This window comes from Ptychodera flava, chromosome 14, assembly GCF_041260155.1.
Source record: "Ptychodera flava strain L36383 chromosome 14, AS_Pfla_20210202, whole genome shotgun sequence".
Taxonomy (NCBI): Eukaryota; Metazoa; Hemichordata; class Enteropneusta; family Ptychoderidae; genus Ptychodera; species Ptychodera flava.
In genome coordinates this window covers 29,373,673-29,393,803 of record NC_091941.1, presented here as the reverse complement: position 1 = coordinate 29,393,803, position 20,131 = coordinate 29,373,673, and the positions used below count along the sequence as shown (strand labels likewise).

Below are 20,131 nucleotides of genomic sequence, written 5' to 3'. Positions count from 1 at the left end.
TGAACAAATACATGCAACGAAACAGATCGTTTTATCGAAGTCTTCATGGTTTCGAAGTGTACTTGTACACGCAAGGAAACACGTCAGAGCAAAAACGCCTGATTAAAGTGATCAAACACTGTTCTATAAACTCTCAGACTGTGGTTCTATAAACTCTCAGACTGTGCTCCGGAATGATGTTGGACCTACTTGGAGGTCCTTTGTTTTCGATGATTCGTAATGAGAACTCTGAATATAAAGTTTAATATAAATATATACGGGGGGTTAAGTTGGCACTTGTGTACACATGAAACTCGGGCTCTCGCTTCTTTTGTCGTTTTTTGTATTAATAAAATAGAATTAAATTAAACTAAATTAAAAGTATATGTATCTCTTTGAAAACAAGTCATCCTTGATGACACAGTCCCCACTTGTTAATGGGTACTTTGATTACAAGTCCTCAGAGAGTATAGAGTCCTCTTCATTAATTAGGTCTGTGATAAAAATACTTTGATACAGATGGCACTCAATGGCCAAGAATGAGTTCCATTGTGGTGAAAACATAAAAGGACATTAAATGAGTCAATTAGGAATTAATCGACAGGATGTTGCCAAACATTTTTGCATACTATCCTAACACTAACAGATAATCACCGGTACCATATTTCATAAAGTTGGATGCACTATTTACAACACTATGAGATCAACATCTGTATCAAGTTTCATCAAATTTGAAGCAGTATTTGTGGATATATCACTCTAATTAGGAAAGTTCATTACATATGCAATGACAAATTAATTAAAATGACACTGATAAATGTCTTTTTCACTGTTAAAGCAATGTGAGCTTAACATCTGTACCAAGTTTCATGAAATTTGATGCAGTATTTCTTGACATATCAGCCTAATTACGAAACTTCAGTAATTGACATGATACTGCTACATGCCGTGAAACAAATTAATGTGCATATGTATGAAGTAGGTCAATGTCCTTATACCAACTTTGAATTATACTGGTGGAAACATGTCTGAGTTATGGCTCCGTTCATGAAAATATTGTAACAAAATCGCCGCCACGCAGCCGTATTTGATCTTACTGTCTAAAAAATCGACATGCATATGTATGACATAAGTCAATGTCCATGTACCACCTTTGAATAAAATCAGTTGAGACTTGCAAGAGTTATGGCTCTCGACATGAAAAAAAAAACATAACAAAATGGCCACCATGTGACCATATTGGATCATATCGTGAAACAAATAGACGTACATATGTATAACATAAGTCAATGTCCTTGTACCAACTTTGAATAAATTCGCTTTATACATGGCTGAGTTATGGTTCCATACATGAAAAAATCGTAACAAAATGGCCGCATGGCGGCCATATAGGATCGTATCACAAAACAAATCAATGTGCATATGTATGACATAGGTCAATGTCCTTGTACCAAGTTTGAATAAAATTGGTCGAGATGTGCCTGAGTTTTGGCTAAGGACATGAAAAAACTGCAACAAAATGGTTGCCATGCGGCTATATTGGATCATATCATGAAACAAATTGACGTGCATGTGTATGAAATAGGTTAATGTCCTTGTACCAACTTTGAATAAAATCGGTTGAAACATGTCTGAATTATGGCTCTGTACATGAAAAAATCGTAATAGAATGGCCGCATTGCGGCTATGTTGGATCGTATCACAAAACAAATCGACGTGCACATGTATGACATATGAAGTAATCATTGTATCAAGTTTGAATGCAATCGCTCCAGGCATCTCTGAGATATCTGCGTGAACGGACAGACGGACGCACGCACGCACGGACGGACGCACGGACATGACCAAACCACAGTTACGAGTGTGGTGATACATAGCGGCCGCCGCGTAGTATGCATAGAATAACTATGCATACTACGCGGCGGCCGCTATGTATCACTACACTCGTAACCGTGGACCAAACCTATAAGTCCCCCCGGACGATGTCCATGGGGACTAATAATCATTCGTGTTCCTCTTGTTGTTAACATTAAATGATTGACAGAAAAAATATACCAAACATCACCGCAACGGGACCTACTCTTATCTAAACTAGCGTCATTATAAGTTGGGATGTGAACACTGTCTGGTGACGTATGCACGCCCTCACACTCGCAAGGTGTAAGTATAGAGAGGACTGCACATGTGAATACTTTTACACTGGTGTCTTTTACAGGGCGTTTTAATACTCTTTGATCCACTATTGCTACCAACAACATTGATCAATATTGATTCTACTTGGCATTATTTTGGTAGCATTTTAGTCAACACCTCGAAGAAGACGGATAACCCTGGATTTTCGAAACTTTCCTGTAGTTTCGACATAGGTAAAATCAAAATTTTGAATTTTAAATTACGCCTACACAGTGCAAATACGCGATTTGACGTTTGGGATTTAGTTTTACTGTCGTTCTAATGCATATGCTTGGGGAAATTCCAACTTTCAGGTGAAATCAGACTAAATACTGAGTCGGTAAACCATTTTGCAACTTGCACAATTCATTATCATTCCTATGACATCACACGCCTGTACACATATACGCCCTGGGTTAGATCATCGTATATTCGCTTACAAAATCATTAAAAACTATCTGCTTTAACATGGAAGTGACACATTCATCTTGGTAACCGTTACCCACCAGCGTTTAAACGTTACCAACAATCTGACCAGGTCCAAAGGGTTACAATTATTGCAGCTTGCAAGTTCACAACGGCGTGGTTTTTTTAAGAATGCGTCTCGAAAATGAAAGACTTAAACTTCGGCATATCTTTCCTCCAGCCACGGTCCCTCTATCACAGGACCGGTGATAGAGGGACCGTGCTTCAGCAAACTTTCAAACATTCTCATACAAAATCATGAATAGAAATAAGGTGTCACCGTACAAATTTCGGTATTATACAAACAAATTACCTCATATTTACCGATATTTGAAATTCAAAATTGCTGCCATCCCTGTGTTAACCTATGGGGGAAAATTTTAATTTTCTATTTAAAAGAAAATAATAAGACAGAGAAATGTTTATGTACTTCAAGAGCTTCCGAAGTTCGAAATTACCGCAAACACGTGGTAGATCAGAAAAGAGTTGTAAAAACTTGAGAGTGCGAGTATCTGTCCCCGTATTCCCATCTTGAGCTGCAGCATGCTTAATGATATGCGTAACCGAACTGACGCTGTTCATAAATTATTGTTAATGTGTACACGTCTTAGGTCAGCCCTGGCCAGAGTTGCGGCGATTTGACTCGGCGACAAAGCACATGTTTCTCTTCTGAAAGCTAGGTAAACGATTACCCCCAAGCTAAAAAGATAAACCGTCACGGCCATTTTATAAGGCTCTCTCTCTCAAAATTTCAATGTATCTGCCAGGGAAAAAATTATGAAATAAAAATGTGCCCGAATTTTCAAATTAATTTCATGTTTCTGTCACATCCGTACGGACATTTTTGTTGAAGTTTGTAAGTCTTTCTCTTACATGGCAACGCACAAGATCCTTGAAACCACAACATTGCATCTTTGGAGAAACGAGAAGTGGACGACGATCCATCAACGTGGTTATTGTCAATGACAACAAAGGATTAGAAATCCAGAACGTGTGTCATTAATCCGACCCGACCAGTTTCGATATGCATGTCCTCATATTTGTTGTCGTAATTACCACCCCTTACGTGGCACGTAGTCTCTTCAGTCGACATCACCTCCCGTCGACACATTTCAACGAATTCTCGGTAGAGTTCGCACGCCTCGGCCTTGTTGATGTTGTAGTTGTAGCTCACGTGACGCTTCTTACGAATTCCGCCGAGCGTCGACTGTGGTACTATGAGAACGTCGCCCGGTAGTTCCAGCACAGACACTCTCTTGCCGTCTTTGGCCCTCAAGTATCTGACATACAGCACTGCGCGGACTGAATAAGTAATAAAATAAGATGAGGTTAGGTCACAGGTACAACAATGCTATCAACATCTGCTGATGACTGCAGAGTTTTCGGTACGCATACACTTGTACCATTAGGCTTTCAACTACAAACTTTTGCTTGTATGTCGTGTCCAGTGACCATAAGAACCCCGAAGGGATCGCCTGTATGTGAAAGGTTGCCACGCCATGGAACTCTATACACTGATAAGACAACCTAACAATACAAATTATACACAAGTCTTTGGTTCCTTTTGATGAGCACGACAAGATTAAATAAAATATACTGGCGTATGGCGTTTGACATACATGTAGGCCTACTTGGAAATTCTTTTCCCCATAAGTTAACTCGGAGGCTATCTACAGTATTAAGTATCAGTGAATTCCAAGATTTTGCGAGCAAAATTGGTCTGGATAACGTCAGGTATTTCATTTTGAAAGAATGTTAACAGTTCCACGGGTAAAGTATGAATAAAAAAACAAATGTTTTCGAGGTACCAGTGCCCAAAAGCTCCATATGCTGTAACTATTGATATTTTCAGGTGCCGCCAACTAAGCTGTTCGTGCAAAAAGGTGTTCGTGCGCAGTTTTGAATGCGTGTGGGACGGCTGTGGTGTTGACTCAGTCACCTAATCCGCTGATAGGGACAGCGGATTAGTAAGTTGGCAATGTTTTCGGAGCAATTACAGTGGTGTATACACAAGTTGGAGAGGAGATAAGGACTTGTTGGTAATATATAAAGCAGTCAGACGGTGTGGAGCTTAACTCTTTATTTGAAATATCACAGTCAAAATTAATAAAATCAAATAAGGTAAACCGTTGCACAAAAAACCCTCCTCCCCACCCCAGGGTCCTTTCATCTGTTCCCTATGGTAAGATGCCTGTTTGTGCTTGTCACTGAGGCGGGGACCAGCCAAGACTGCTATAGCGCTCGTTTATTACCCCGAGGGCCATGTGTTGGCAGAAACACATCACTGACCCCTAAGGTATAGTAATGTCTTTCTGCTAACGAAAAGCCAAGACGGGTAATAAACGGCCGCTATAGTCCGAACAAAGACTATGTTAGAGGTGCTTTATAACACATTACACGCTCCATGCTGATGCTCTTGTATGTTATTGTTTTCAATGTGCTTTGATGTATGAATACTGAAACAATACACAAAGAGAAATTTACTACGCGACCCCCCCCCCCCCCCCCACACACACACACCGGGAACAGCCGTGCCAATTTCTCACAAAAGGAAGCAGAAATGTCCCTAGCATACCGTATTCTGTCCTTGGTTGCATTTGAATATTTGTTGGCCTTCCAAGTTCCTACGTTATTGAAACAGAAAATCTTGCTGTTTTAGTCAGAGACTCGTTGCTCATACCGAGCGCTCATCCTGCTCTAATCACTCGCCATCGTTTCAAAGCTGCAGACGACACTGAGCGTATGGTCACGTGACCGGGCACTTTTTCAAAAACATCATGAAAATATTATCAAAGATTACAGCTACAGCTGTTGTGAGGTTGTATGAACGTATGTGACTTAAGCTGGACTTTTATTCTGAGGGTTATTGCCTAATCACGTGGAATTGGAATTTTACGATCCGAGCACCAGCGTGCAGTGAAGTTTTGGAGTGTAAAAAAGCTAACGGTAAGTTGCAAATTTACGATATTGTACCAGCTTGCTGCAAAATTGAGTGACTCCCATAAAATAAAATTTAACGGAATCATTTTGCAGTTATGATAAACATTCGCTACGATCTGTGTCAGGGAATCATATTTGCACGGTCTGATGCCAGGAATGATATAATATGATGGAAAATGTCAGACATCAGCTCATTCACGCATCTGTACTCGAACCATACCAGAGATACCTCTGAGTCAGTTGTCGTCTGCTGCTGCCCAACAGCCAGTAAGTTAACCATAGCGAGGTGCCTTTTATTGCTCTTGGGAATACACGTGAGGGGATATTAAAACTAAGCAATTCTTCGCCGTAGTGCGGTATCAGCACACGTTTATTTCCCCTGGGAAGCCCGAGTCCCGGTGACCCGACAACGGTCTTTGTTCTGTCGCAAACGCTTTTGAGAGGCCAGTCACATAACCCCAGGGAACGCGCACCTATGCTCTTGACATCGCGAAAAGTCAATATGTCTTTATTATTTCTCACCACTCGACTGCAAAACCACTGCTATTGTGCTGTGCCATTCCCCTTACTTGTACATATTGACGATCTTTGCACCCCCTTGCTGAATGTAGAGACATTTCGTGGTCTCTCGATAGCCTGGGCATGGCGACCTGGTGAAAATTCAAGTACTTGGAAAAACCAGGACCGGGAAAACCCCGGGTCGAAATCAATTTAATTTGACCAGCTACGAAGGTTCCCTTCCAAAATAACGATTTTCACAAAGTGTCGAATTCACCTGTATTCGAAATTGAGTAAAATACAGAAGTCAGCGAAATCGTCACCACTGCTTGATAATTTGGTTTTCTGAAAGACAGACATTGTAGTGTAGCGATGCATGTTTTCGTTCATTTCTCTCGATACGGGTAATTTCTTGGATTGCTACACACAAGACGATTTCAAGAATTATATATACCGAATCAAAGCGGCATGAAGATATCTCTATAAATATAATATTGTATTTGTAAATACTTATGATATATGCACAAGATGAAATGTATTCTTTAGGGAGCGTTCAGTTATTATGGCCGGGGCTGGGCCGGCAAATTCTTCCTGCGCATCAGTCAAAATAAGTGAACCCCCCCTACCCATTGTACCAAATAATTGATGACCCCCCTTTTAAGATGACAAAATTTCATGACCCCCCCCCCCACATTGCTTGAGTAAATTAGCTGCACACACAAACACCTCAGGGGTATGGAGCGATAGAATCCCCCAAAAAGAGCTTAGATTTTTTCAAATGACCTTCCTTACAAACTCAAAAGGTGTTTATGCTCAGATTTCCCATTCTGACTTGCTGTAATTTTGAAATTACCCCTCAAAGGGGTTGGGCAGAAATTACTGGTGGATCGCAATATTTTTGCGCAAGCGTGTGTGTACATATTTTGATATTTGGATTTAATTAAAAATCAGCTGTTGATAATGTTGATTCACTATACATGGTATACATATATTTTCTCATACATGTATGAGGAATCTATGTAATACTTTCTCAATGCAAAACTATATCTATGCAGTTATAGATATTTGATAATTTACATAAATGTACTTAAATGAAATAGGGTTGTTACAACCGGCATGTGGACAAAAAGTTTGACCTTAGAATTTCACCAAAAATGTTCATCCACTATACATGGGAGTCAATGATAAAATTGTGAATAATTTTTTTTCCAATGAAAAACTTGGTATACTTGTGCATATACAGACGTTCAATAATTAACATAATTGTACTTGATTAGAATATGATGGTTAAAGGTGCATATTATGTGTACAAGAAATCTGATTATGGAATTTAAATGAAAATGTTCATCCACTATACATGGGAGTCTATGAATAATTTTTTTCCAATACAAAACTAGGTAAACCCATGTATTTATGTACTCTCGAGTATGATATCAATGTACTTGATTAGATTAGGGTGGTAACAAATGGACGTGTTCGCCAGAAATTGGATTTTGGAATTACACCAAAATGTGGATTCACTGTACATGGGAGTCTATGAGGAAAATATGAATAATTTTTTTCCAATACAAAACTATCAAAATCTGTGTATTTATAGACATTTGATAATTCATTTTAAAGTACTAAGTTAGCCTAGGATGGTTAAAGGTTGATATGTGAGCAAGAAATTAGATTTTGGAATTTCACCGAAATGCTGATTCACTATACATTGGAGTCTATGAGAAAACTAAGAATATTTTTTTTACAATGCGAAACTAAATTAATTTGTGCTTTTATAGGTGTTTGATAATTGATACAAATGTACTTGATTCAAATAGGGTATTTAAAAGTTCAGATGTTGACAACAATTATGATATTGGAATTTCACCTAAAAGTATTATTTAACTTTTCATGGTACTAGTAGTCTCAGTACAGGTAACTGTTAAATAATTTCCCTGACAAAACTTGCTATATCTCTAATATGTAAGTAATAGGAATTGTTCATTGCCCTCAGTGCAGTGAGCTTGATCTATAATAAGACAAGCCTCAGAGTTGTCAAGTCAAGATGTTCATGTGACAGATAATTATACTTTTGTTCAGATTTACAGGTGAATAACTTCAGAGAATGAAATCATGCAACGAATCATTTTTATCTCCCAGAATATTTCTGAACACTGAAACTGCTTTTTGACGGGACGGATACTTAAGAAAATTAAGTGACCCCCTCTGAGCTGTTTGAAAAATACATGACCCCCCTTTGCAGTTTTCAAATTTGAGGTGACCCCCCCCCTGGAATTTGCCGGCCCACCCCCGGCCATAATAACTGAACGCTCCCTTATATAAGACATATATATATATATATATATATATATATATATATATATATATATATATATATATATATATATATATATATATATATATATATATATATATATATATTAGTCCCATGGGCAGCATAATCAAAGCCCACAACAACCAACTACTGCATAAAGACACAATAACCAACTACTGCATAAAGAAAAGGAACAAGAAAAGTTGTGCAACTGCCGCGAAGAGACGGCTGCCCACTCTCAGGAAATTGCCTCACGTCTTCATTAATACAAAGCCACTGTTACCGGGCATTGTCACCACAAACGATGATCAGAAACACTCTGTCGGACTCACAGACTCAACTTTCAAACAAAGATACACATACCACAAGTACACATTCAAACACCCAAACACAGAAATAGCACAGAACTTTCAAAATTCATTTGGAAACTCAAAGATAACAACAGAAGCTACGATATAAAATGGTCAATCATCGACAGGGCTCCCCCTATTCAAATAAAACCAAACGCTGTAACCTGTGCATAACAGAAAAACTCCATGTAATCTGTTCAGACAGCAAATCAACCCTTAACAAGCGAACTGAATTCCTCTCAAAATGCAGACACAGAAGCAAATTCCTCCTCATTAATAACTGACCTGCCATTGGACGCAATCGTTCATTTGCATATGCATACCCACCTGGTACAATATAAACAGTCCTATTCCCGCCAAATCCTCACTCCTTATGATTGCTTAGCGCATGAAACAGCCTGTAGAGTGACAACTACAAGTTCCTAGATTCTCAGTATTACCGTCCTGCAGAAATGCATTTAGCACTATACTTTAGCACTATATCTGCATTAACAAGCAAATCGCTTATATATATATATATATATATATATATATATATATATATATATATATATATATATATATATATATATATATATATATATATATATATATATATATATATATATATATATATATATATATATATATATATATATATATATATATATGCATACACACAGGCGCGCACTCTTGCACCACACACACACACACACACACACACACACACACATATATATATATATATGTGTGTGTGTGTGTGTGTGTGTGTGTGTGTGTGTGTGTGTGTGTGTGTGTGTGTGTGTGTGTGTGTGTGTGCAAGAGTGCGCGCCTGTGTGTATGCATATTACGAAGTAACCTGGACATGAAATTGGGACGCACAGGAAATAATTTCACATACCTATTTTACTGAGAACTTCTTTTGTACATTCTTTCAGAAAGCAGACATAGACGACCATGCCTTCTTTGATCTGTCAAAGAAAGAAAACAAGAACGTATTAGAGATGAAGGTACTCAAGCAATGAAGTGACTTGACTGCTTCATTCTCTTCGAAGTGGTTTATCGCGAAATTTGCTCACGGGCCTTTAATGCATAAAGTTATGGGGAAACCGTCGTCGAAACTGCGCCTGTGCGGTTTTCTTGTTAACAAACAATGTATTTCGTGCACAATATCTAGACGCACCTCATCATCATATACTTTCTGGAGTACGATCAGATTCTCATATCTGAGACTCATGCTGCATGCTCTAAGGCGCGGCCGTAGGCCAAGCCCGGTGCTATAAAGCCTGCGTCCTGGTTCACCTAGTCGACAATAAAGTCTTCGGCTTCATCTCTTCGTACATGGTTTGCTGTCATACATAATTTCAACTACTATATTCGGAAGTTCAACCTCGTTAAGACATCTCCCTTATTGTGAGAGATATGACAAGCCCACTGAAAGACTTAATAAAGGATACTTTCATAACATGCGATAGGGTTATATCTATTTTCAGCCCTTATTCACTGCTACGAGAATGACACTAAAGCGGACATGTGGTATCATTTTCAGTTGCTTTATTTATTTATTTATTTATTTATTCAGCTTTGACATAAAGTCAGGATGAGTCGCACAGGTGACTAACACCTACACAAAAGCAACCCTCCACAAAAACACACATGTAACAAGTTACACATACAAAATCAAAAACAGAAAAGACAAACGCAGAATAAAACAGTCATAAAAAAATACAAGAAATTTCAAAACAGAACAAAACAAAACAGAGAAATTAACAGAGACGGCAATTTTTACAGTGGCACTTTCCCACCCTAGTACAAGTGTTATCAGGATAAAAATTATTGTTTAAAAAACACCGTGTAATGTTTTAATAAAATAGACTTGTATGACCTAACACTTGTTGAAGATTTGCCATGAAAGGGCATAACACTACTCGAGTAAAAAGCTCTGTTAAAAAACGAGTAACGAAAACATTCAGTTTTAAAAAATGGCATCTTCATGGAAGTGTCATCAGGAAATTTAAATGTGACAAACTGGCTTAAATTTAAGTCATACATACCAGTAAAACATTTAGCTAAAAGACACAGTCATTTAATTCTCTCCTGTAGCTCAATGGGAGCAAATTCAATTTAATCATACGCTCTTTGTAATCCATCTCCTGGGGATATCCAAGAATGTATTTTGTGGCTCTCCTTTGGACACCTTCAAGATGAAGCATTGATTGCTTAGTCGTGACAGCCCATGACTGGGATGAATAATCAAGAATACTACGGACAAGGGATAAATACAGTTGGAGTTTCATTTTAGTGGAACAGGTGTGGCCACATGTACGTTTAATCAGTCCCAGCATGCGGTTTGCTTTTGTAACAGATATATTGATATGCTTTAAACTGATGCGGATTATCATTATATCTGTATTCTCTCCGTCAATGTTCTGAAACAGATTTATCACCATTTCATGATCGATAGGCGTCATATATAAACATCTTTACAGAAAGTCATTTGTGCAGTTTCAAATCTTGGAAGAATACGAATTTCTAGCTTACAGCATTTGCATAAATGATATGTACAATTTCATTGGATTAGAATGGTGATGCCACGATTGACTTAGAAAACGGTTGCGCCATTTTATTCATTTCCTTGGGAGTCTTTAAAAGTTCTTTTGGGAGTCTTTAAAAGTTCTTTTGGGAGTCTTTAAAAGTTCTTTTGGGAGTCTTTAAAAGTTCTTTTGGGAGTCTTTAAAAGTTCTTTTGGGAGTCTTTAAAAGTTCTTTTGGAGTCTTTAAAAGTTCTTTTGCAGCATATGGCATTCTTACTGTCCTCGTGCATTACCAAGTTTGAAGGAAACACGAGAGACAAAGACCTGCTACGTTGAGTATCAAAGTTGAACATATTTTTCATCGTTATTTAAAACCTTTGTTTGTTTAACAAGTGCCTTGATGCTGGCACTGAAAATTTTCCGCGGAGTAACTCTTTATCTTCGAACTGAAAATCTTTAACTGTAGCCTGAAGATATCTCAAGCGACAGCTCCCACCTAAAACGTTCATCTGACACCATTTAGACGAATAAGTCGCCGTAGCATGGGAATAAATCCAAACTCCCGGTCACTGAGTTCTGAATGCTACGATCGTAGCCATGCCACTTTTGATGTGTCCAATTACTTATACTTCTAACCACTACTATTGTATTTCCGTTATGGCATTCGTGTCAGTGCTCAGAGCTCTCAAAGTTTTAAATACCGTCATTGTATACCTTTTGTGATTTATCATGGAGCCCGCAGTTTACTTTGTGAATGCCTACAATTGTGACAGAGTATCGTTTCATCGAGTGCTCGAAACACGTGTTGAAACTTGCAACCTGTGTACGTTACGTCTTACTGCTACAATTATAGAGTCAATGAGTCGCAGAGCTCAACCTAAGAGATCTAAAACTTACAATTTCAACGCGCCTGAGCAGTCGGTACAGACCTTTACCCAGTGCTCATGCCAAAAGTTCTCAATTTTACAAACTCACAAGCCGGTTTTTGGAGTATTCGGTATTCAACTTGAGATTTCTAATTGCTACATAGTGGATGACATTGGTGTGTACCAAGATTTCATTTCCGAGTTTTTAATGTTACAGTAGCGGTTTTATTTCATCCCACTTTAACAGTTCTGACCGCTAAAACTTTGCTGTTGCTAATTGCTGTGCCAAACTGAAATATCAAATTACGTAGAAATATTAGAAGTACAGGCTATATGTCAAGATATTTATGGGTACTGCGCGCATAATGCATTACACTTTGTTTTCAATTCAAATGGCACAATAACAATTAACATAATTAGATATTTTAGACAACGAAATCCATTCTGTCAAGTTGCACTCTATTTCGCGAAGTTTGCTTCTTGTAATCAGCATGCTAAGACAGTTGCAGTGTTGACCTAAATTGAGCAGTACTGTTTCAAAATATTCCTTAACATTGCATTTTTGTCTTGTGTTTCATCAAGTACCCAGAGCTACTTCACATTACTGTACCAGTTATTACGGTGTCACTGAAATCACTCATTTACCGATACGGCAGCCATGGAGCTTTCTCGTACATGTATTTCTATTATTTGAAGAACTTTTCGAAATCGAGTCAGGATTCAAGAAACGATAAGCCAAATTTCAACTGTTTTGCATTCAAGTTGTTGAGACAGAGCATGGTAATCAGTTAAACGTTGATGGTCTTCACGACTAATTAAGGTTAATTTACATGATTGCCTTTAAGTAGATGACTATATAACTTGGATAAAACTACATCAACTTTTATAATTATTAAGGGGCCGTGGATAATTAAAACTCTCGCTCGGAACACGCAACTTCTGTGTTTAGGGGGAGGGGGTTTTGCAGCATGTCGATTACCATGCGAAAAATCGCACCTGCAGTTTTCCTATCGAAACATCTCGTTACACGACTTTCTGTGTCGCAAAATATCGCGCTACATGTTTGGCGTGTACCAGGCCACTACGGCACCGGCGCTATACCAGCATTCTTTAGACATGCGTGATTTTATAGCGACAGAATCACCGATTGTTGGATTCATATACAGAATGAGGCTTGTTTGGATTTTCGCACTTCCAAACTTTCATTTAGGGGAGGGGAGGGGGTTGAAGACAAACGCACTTAGTTTCGTTTATACCATGCGCATGTTTTAATTATCCACGACCCATGAGACTCTCTACTAGTATTGATGTACATAAGTTTTAAAGAAGATTGTGTTGAAACACGCCTTACTTTTTGGGTCAGAGGTGTAAGTTATTAACTTGCTCACACATTTATTTTTCATTGTCCGTGCAACGCCCATATTGGAATTTCACAAACGCAAACAGGGTGCGCTACCGATGATCATGTCAGGTATGTAAGCGGTCTGAAATCACCAAAGTGCGCCGGCAATCTGCGCCGGCGCATTTCAAACTGCGCCCCCATTTTGCGCCGGTATATTGCGCCGCCCAAACTGCGCCCTTAGGCCTACTCTGCGCCAAAACACTTCCGAGTGTCACAACATCGAGTAGTCGCACTTGCGTAGCAGGACGCTTTGGCAGTGCAGACTGTAGATATTAATATCCGTGCCCTAAAAAATGCAGCTCGAAAAATGATATGACATGTTTTCACGGAGTCTCGGAGGTACGAGACCATGTTATGTTTGTATGGGACGGATTACACTCACTTGGCGGTATCGTGGCTTGGCCTCAGCAGCAGTCAAAATTTGTGAATTTTGCATCTCCATAAAGGCCAGGGACTTGATACCCGGGATCAAGTTAATCCCGTTCACCTTTGACATCCACGGACGGGATCGAATGTTTATGTCTGTGTAAATTACGGTCACGATTAGTGTGCACAGGAGGTTGTACACAGGCCAATGTGTTGACATGCAAACAACAGATTATACGACACTGAATATATTAACGGCAAGACCAGTAGGCCTATACATGTACAGAGAAACAACGTTTCATGAAGCCCACAATTCTTGTAGCAATAATAGGTGTACTTCAACAGAAATGACAAAGGTACAGTCAATCCACGACGCCGCTGCAACTGGCGTTATTACGTTCCGAATTCGGCTTACCCGGGGCTCTGGCTGCAACTGTACAATTATTGCAGCTAAACGATAGCGTAGATGTCGTGCCATTGCCAAGATACTCTGCTGTTTCCGATCGTTTTGTCTACAGAACTACCAAAAACTCTCTCAATTCGACAAAAAAAATAATTACGGTTGTTTGAAATCGGTGCATTAATTTATATTTATAAAATAATAAAATGTGACATCACCGATCATAAGAAACGTGGTGTTGAAGAATATATATTTTTTGAACAGAAGACTACGGCGTCCATTTTCTGTAAGTATACATGTAATCTAACTTTAGCAAACTTGCAAGTCAAACATCCGAAGAGTAACGTCAATAATTTTGGTTTTGTTCTACTCATGTTATAAATAAGTCAAATTTCGGGAAAGTATCTGTACATTTTCGATATCTGTGCAGCGCAAATGTGTAAACCGACCCTGCATTTATCCATCCTAAAGACCATGATCAGTTCGCGACTGCAGAAACCCCCCCCTCCCTCTCTCTCTCTCTCTCTCTCTCTCTCTCTCTCTCTCTCTCTCTCTCTCTCTCTCTCTCTCTCTCTTTCTCTCCCTCTCTCTCTCCCCCAAAAGTTTAGCCATTTGATGTTTTATTTTGCCGACATTTATTTAACGGTTCACGATCACCGCTCAATGTTGATGTCGATTTTGATTTACGAAGTTTCTTCGTGACTAGAGACATGTCACGGCCTGGAGCTAGTTTTCACTATAAAAACATTCTGTGTAAACGTTTTTGCTTCCGAATGGAGGTGACAGGTGACTTCGTGTGTAAAATATTGAATGGCAATATGAATTTCACCTATAGAAAGTCTATGACTTTCAAACTAGTCGCACAAACAACAATAAACATGGCGGAGCAACGATACCGACATATTTATTTTCCTCGACCTCTGATGAGAGCGACTCGCTGAAATTTTCCAACCTGGTATTGGTAAGTATTTGGCTTTTCCCCGTGTGCTGGGTTATGTACACGTAGACTAATTATACAAAAGTTGTATTCACTGTAAATCAATAAGCCTTTCGAACACGAAAGATATTCGGATATCTGAACCTCAACATCGGTTACGCAGCTCGAAAGTTATCCTCCGAAACAGGACAGGAACATTGGTCAAAGCCGGACTTTGTATGGTATATAGATATGGAAACACGCAGCTCTTTGTTAGAAAGCATGCAATGCATGATGCTCCCTAGCTTGGTCCTTGGATTGTTTCTTTCCGTCTCGCCCCTACACACCATCAATTGTCTAACAATCACAGGATTTAGTCACGTGTCTTCAAATTTTGATACATTAATTCTACCGATCATCAAGCACGGAACACATCAAAAAACAATGGTCGCGGCTACGGGTTCAAGGACGTTCACGGGGAGAAACACCACGGATTTGTCGCAGAAGTGTTATGACTAGCTTTATCTGTTTATGGAGAATATGGGCGATCAGCGTATGGTTGCACATCGAATCGACGCCAAGATAAAAATATGATGTCCGAAAAGTTTAGTTTTGTTTTATGCAACTGAGTCATCGCCTTTGTTACTAGTATCGCCTAAACATCCTCGGTTTTGTTTTCGGGCAGACTGCAACATGAATATCTTTCCAATGCATAGAGTACGGCCGTTCACGCAATCATAGACCCATGTGCTTTGGCAAACGGGCCAATTTTTTTGTACGTTGGTTAGAAACTAATGACAATATATAGGTGAAGATGTTACATCTGTCAAAGAGTATTGAAGATTAAATTACTTTCATCGATCGACAAAGAAGAGAAAGAATGAGTCAGTGAATATCGAATCATAGACGGGAGAATCGAGGGTTTATGATCAATTGGGAACAAAAATATTTCGATTAATTGACTAACACAACCAAAAAGGAAATTTTATTCAACTTTGAAAAAAGTCACCACCTTTCGTTGGCATAGGATTCCATGGCAATGGACCAACACATGATGTCGTTTAGGTCCTCACAAATCTTCTAAAACGGCACGACGATAGTAACTAAAATGAATGAACGATTAAAAGCCCGTATTTAAATGACACGATATCAGTTGTCGTTTCAATTTTTTCCTTTCTGTTAGAAACTCCACGATGATGTTTTGGAAATCAAACGGGAAATGCAATATTCTCGGTGCTCCGATTGATCCATCCATTGAGGTAAATTTCACTGCCATGATCCGCCCATGGATGTAAAAAAATCATGATCCGCCTCAGTAATATCTGAAGTTTCTACAGGAATCTCTCGTCCGTTCACGGATCTTTTTTCGTCTTTCATTTTAGTTTCAAGTTGTTTATAGGGTAAGGAAGCTAGAAATCCATCAAAACATCGCTCCAGGGTCTATGATCAAAAGTATGAGCGTGTTTTGTCATCAGCTGTCAGCAGGTCGTTTTCCAAACCGCGACAGGGACTCGGAAACCCGCCATATGTGTCACAGGACTCTAGACCTAGATTGTATGTAATTGTGTGCTGTCGTTCGGTCCGTTTCAAGGTTAATTGACTCTGAATAACCTAATCACGGTCGTGACTCCTGTTTTTGACATAACTATATAAATACCATCGGGATTGAGTGTTCACGGCGTTCCCTTTCACTTTGACCAGCACTTTGAATCAGTCTGTGAATCGTACGTCCCAGCCCGATCAATCTCTAGCTGATTTTTAAAACCTGGTAAAAAAAGTTCTTCGTAGTCAGATATAATATTCTATTCTCCATTATGTAAAGATGAATGTCTCATTCATATTTTTATTTAGACGAATATATCAACTTCTTGGTGTTTGGAAATAAGAGTGTTGCAATACTTTCCATCGGGGACTCCAATGATGAATTCACTCAGCTGTTCGCTCATGATACACAGCACTGTACTTCCATGGAGATCGTATCGCTGTTTTCAGCAATGACTTTGATCGTAAGTTTTCATTCGACCAAAGTGATGAAATAAATGCTGACAAGCACTAACTATGTACAGTCCGAGTTCACTTCACATTCTCACTATCGCTCGCACTTTCAAAGTGAGCACGTACACTTCAAGCCCTCACATTCGCTCTCCGTAACTTTAGCCTCGCACTTGTCGATTTCCGGTACCCTTTATACCTTACGTCAGGAAGTCAGTCGTAAGGACGGTCGCATTTGCTGTTTGCACGTTAAATGAGAGTCTCAGACCCGGTCTCAAATTCACTCGCAAATGTACATCACAAAGCGAAATGGGAGTCTCAAGTTCAGTCGCAAACGTGATCGCACTTTGACTCTTCTATGAACTGAGAGTCTCAGAATCAGTCGCATTCCTTATCATTTGGGGTCGTCATGAATTGGAAGTAGCAATTATTGGACGATTCAAAGGTCGCAGAATTAGAGCAAGAATTACGGTCCACGAGGTTCCGATGGGACACTGAGACAGCTAGGACACTCTCGCCATATACTGAGTATAGAGTAACCCTACGAAACTTATAATGGCAGAGATATTTGGCCATCGAAATAGTTTGAGAGTAAAATTTAGCGTCTTTTTTTACTTTGAAAGTATTTACCGTCAAGGTTCGGGTAGAAACTACAAACAGATTCAAAGGTCGATTTAAGATGCAAATGACACTCGACTGGCTCGGAGTTACCTTCCCTCTCGGGTGATGTTATTACATACTTCACGTACGTGTCGGAAAAAAATTACTCCATCCTCCGCATTTTAGTGACACATTTCACCATATTTCCCACGAAAAACATGAATATTTCTTTGAAATCGCCTGACTAAACCAAAATAGACTATTAATACCGTGCTTGACATTTAAACTTCGCAATGGCGCAGAGTAAGGGCGCAGTTTGGGCGGCGCAATATACCGGCGCAAAATGGGGCGCAGTTTGAAATGCGCCGGCGCAGTTTGCAGGCGCACTTTGGTGATTTCAGACCGCTCACATAGCTCATCATCATGTCAATTACGCATTTCTCACAAGCAGGTAAAATGCAACAAGGTGTAAGTTGTCCCTGTATCGCAGCGTGGAACAAAGTGTACCTGACCTCCACTGACCTCGCATTCCCCTCAAGAAAACTTGTATTTGAATTCAGCTATCCGATCATCAATTCATCATGCCAGCAGATCAGGTCTCACCAGCCCCTGCATGGTACAAGGTACGCGAGATTTGCGGGCTCTCCTGCTAAGTTCGAACACACATGCATATATTGAAGTTTTGCGGGCTCCCCTGCTAATAAGTTATGGCACACATACATACATTATCTATACGAATTGTTTTTTGAATGTGTTGCGAGACGAGAACGCAAAAGCTAGGCGTCCTTCTCTTCGTTTTAGAAGATTTGAATCAGAGATCACGGACGTATAAAATATCAATCAACCAACATATCTCGAAAAATATCTCGAAGGATATCAGGGACAATCTGGACAGCCGCCTGTCCATTGTGTTGCGTCAAATGAATGACCTTGCTAACTCATGGAAAGCTTTGCAGGTAGCAATCTTTTCAGAAAAGTCTTTCTCGGTCAAACGCTTAGGAAGCCTCGGTACGTTTTAAATGGTGACTAGTGTCAGCGAAATTAGGCTTCCTGCCGACGACTTTTAGCAACTCACGAAAGATACCCGGTCGCTATAATTTCCTTTGTCATCTTTCACACGCAGAGCCGTTCTTTCAACCGTCCATAAAATTGACTTGCGCACAGTACAGAAATATGTCCGAACTCTAGACCATAGTTCATCGCATGCATTTGTTGAAGTACAGTCACAGTGACAAAGGTTTGAGAGACAATTTGTGGATGAAACTTCATAGGGAGGGGGAATTGTGACAAGATTACCCTTGGTTGCTGTGAAAAGACTCCAAAGTAATGAGTCAAAGATAGAAAGCTGTAAAACAGTCTCTAGAGTGCGGGGCTTAACTCGATCCCGGAGTGTGCAATTATAAAGGCGATGAAACGTGATGCCATTGAATGAGGTATTCGCCCATGGAAAGATTAACACGAAATTAGGGAAATTGTTAAAGGGACAAAGTCGGTCATTTTTCATGAATTTGGTTTGGTACGAGATATTGTTTGACATGTTGAAAGATAGTGAATGAATGGGTGACCATGTATATATTCGACCCCGGTTTTAGACAAATTAAATGAAATCATCGCGAAAATGAATTAATGGTCATTACAAATAATTCATTTTCGCGAAGGTTTCGTTTATCGTGTCTAAAATTGGGGTTGAATATATGTATGGTCGCCCATTCATTCAGTATCTGTCAACATGTCGAACGATATAAGGAGTATCTCGTATGAAACAAAATTTATGAAAAATGGGCTTGGCCGACTTTGTCCCTTTAAATGATATAATTTTGCGACAAGAGTGCATGTCTGAGTATGTTACGAAGGTTCTTTATCTCACACAATTGATAATGCTCAAGGTGGTCATCGGTACCAGCAAAACAAGATCTCAATTATAAGTTGATTTACATACAAACTGGACACTAATGGCCCTTTTTACGAGGATTACGAAGTCTGGACGAAAACAAGAATATTTTTGGAATATGTTAAGAATAATGAAGGTAGTCAACACTTAATGAAGGAATATGCGAATTTCACGTGATGGGTTTGCAACGTATCACAAACATGTAAATTTAAGAACATGAGCTGTATTGATGTTTATGATCGGATGTATCATTTTATCTATAATTCATGCCTATCTTATGATCAGAGCCACGCCTTAAAGGGACAAAGTCGGCCATTTTTCATGAATTTTGTTTGATGCAAGATACTCCTTATATTGTTTGACATGTTGAAAGATACTGATTGAATGGGTGACCATGCATATATCCAACCCCGATTTTAGACACGATAAATGAAACCATCGCAAAAATGGACCATTAATTCATTTCCG

General features: G+C 39.2%; 1 protein-coding gene across 2 annotated transcripts in view; it reads right to left on the bottom strand.

Moving 5' to 3' along the window:
* Nucleotides 1-2,398: 2,398 nt before the first annotated feature.
* LOC139150087 (D-aminoacyl-tRNA deacylase 2-like) overlaps nucleotides 2,399-20,131 on the bottom strand; it is a 36,314-nt gene continuing 18,581 nt past the window's right edge. The window contains exons 2-3 of one of the 2 annotated variants that reach the window (XM_070722245.1): nucleotides 9,599-9,668; nucleotides 2,399-3,918 (exon numbers count right to left, since the gene is read on the bottom strand). In XM_070722245.1, coding sequence (XP_070578346.1) covers nucleotides 3,593-3,918; nucleotides 9,599-9,668 — 396 coding nt within the window. In that variant the 3' untranslated portion in view covers nucleotides 2,399-3,592. The remainder of the gene's footprint in view (nucleotides 3,919-9,598; nucleotides 9,669-20,131) is intronic. The other variant, XM_070722246.1, reaches the window with a different exon arrangement.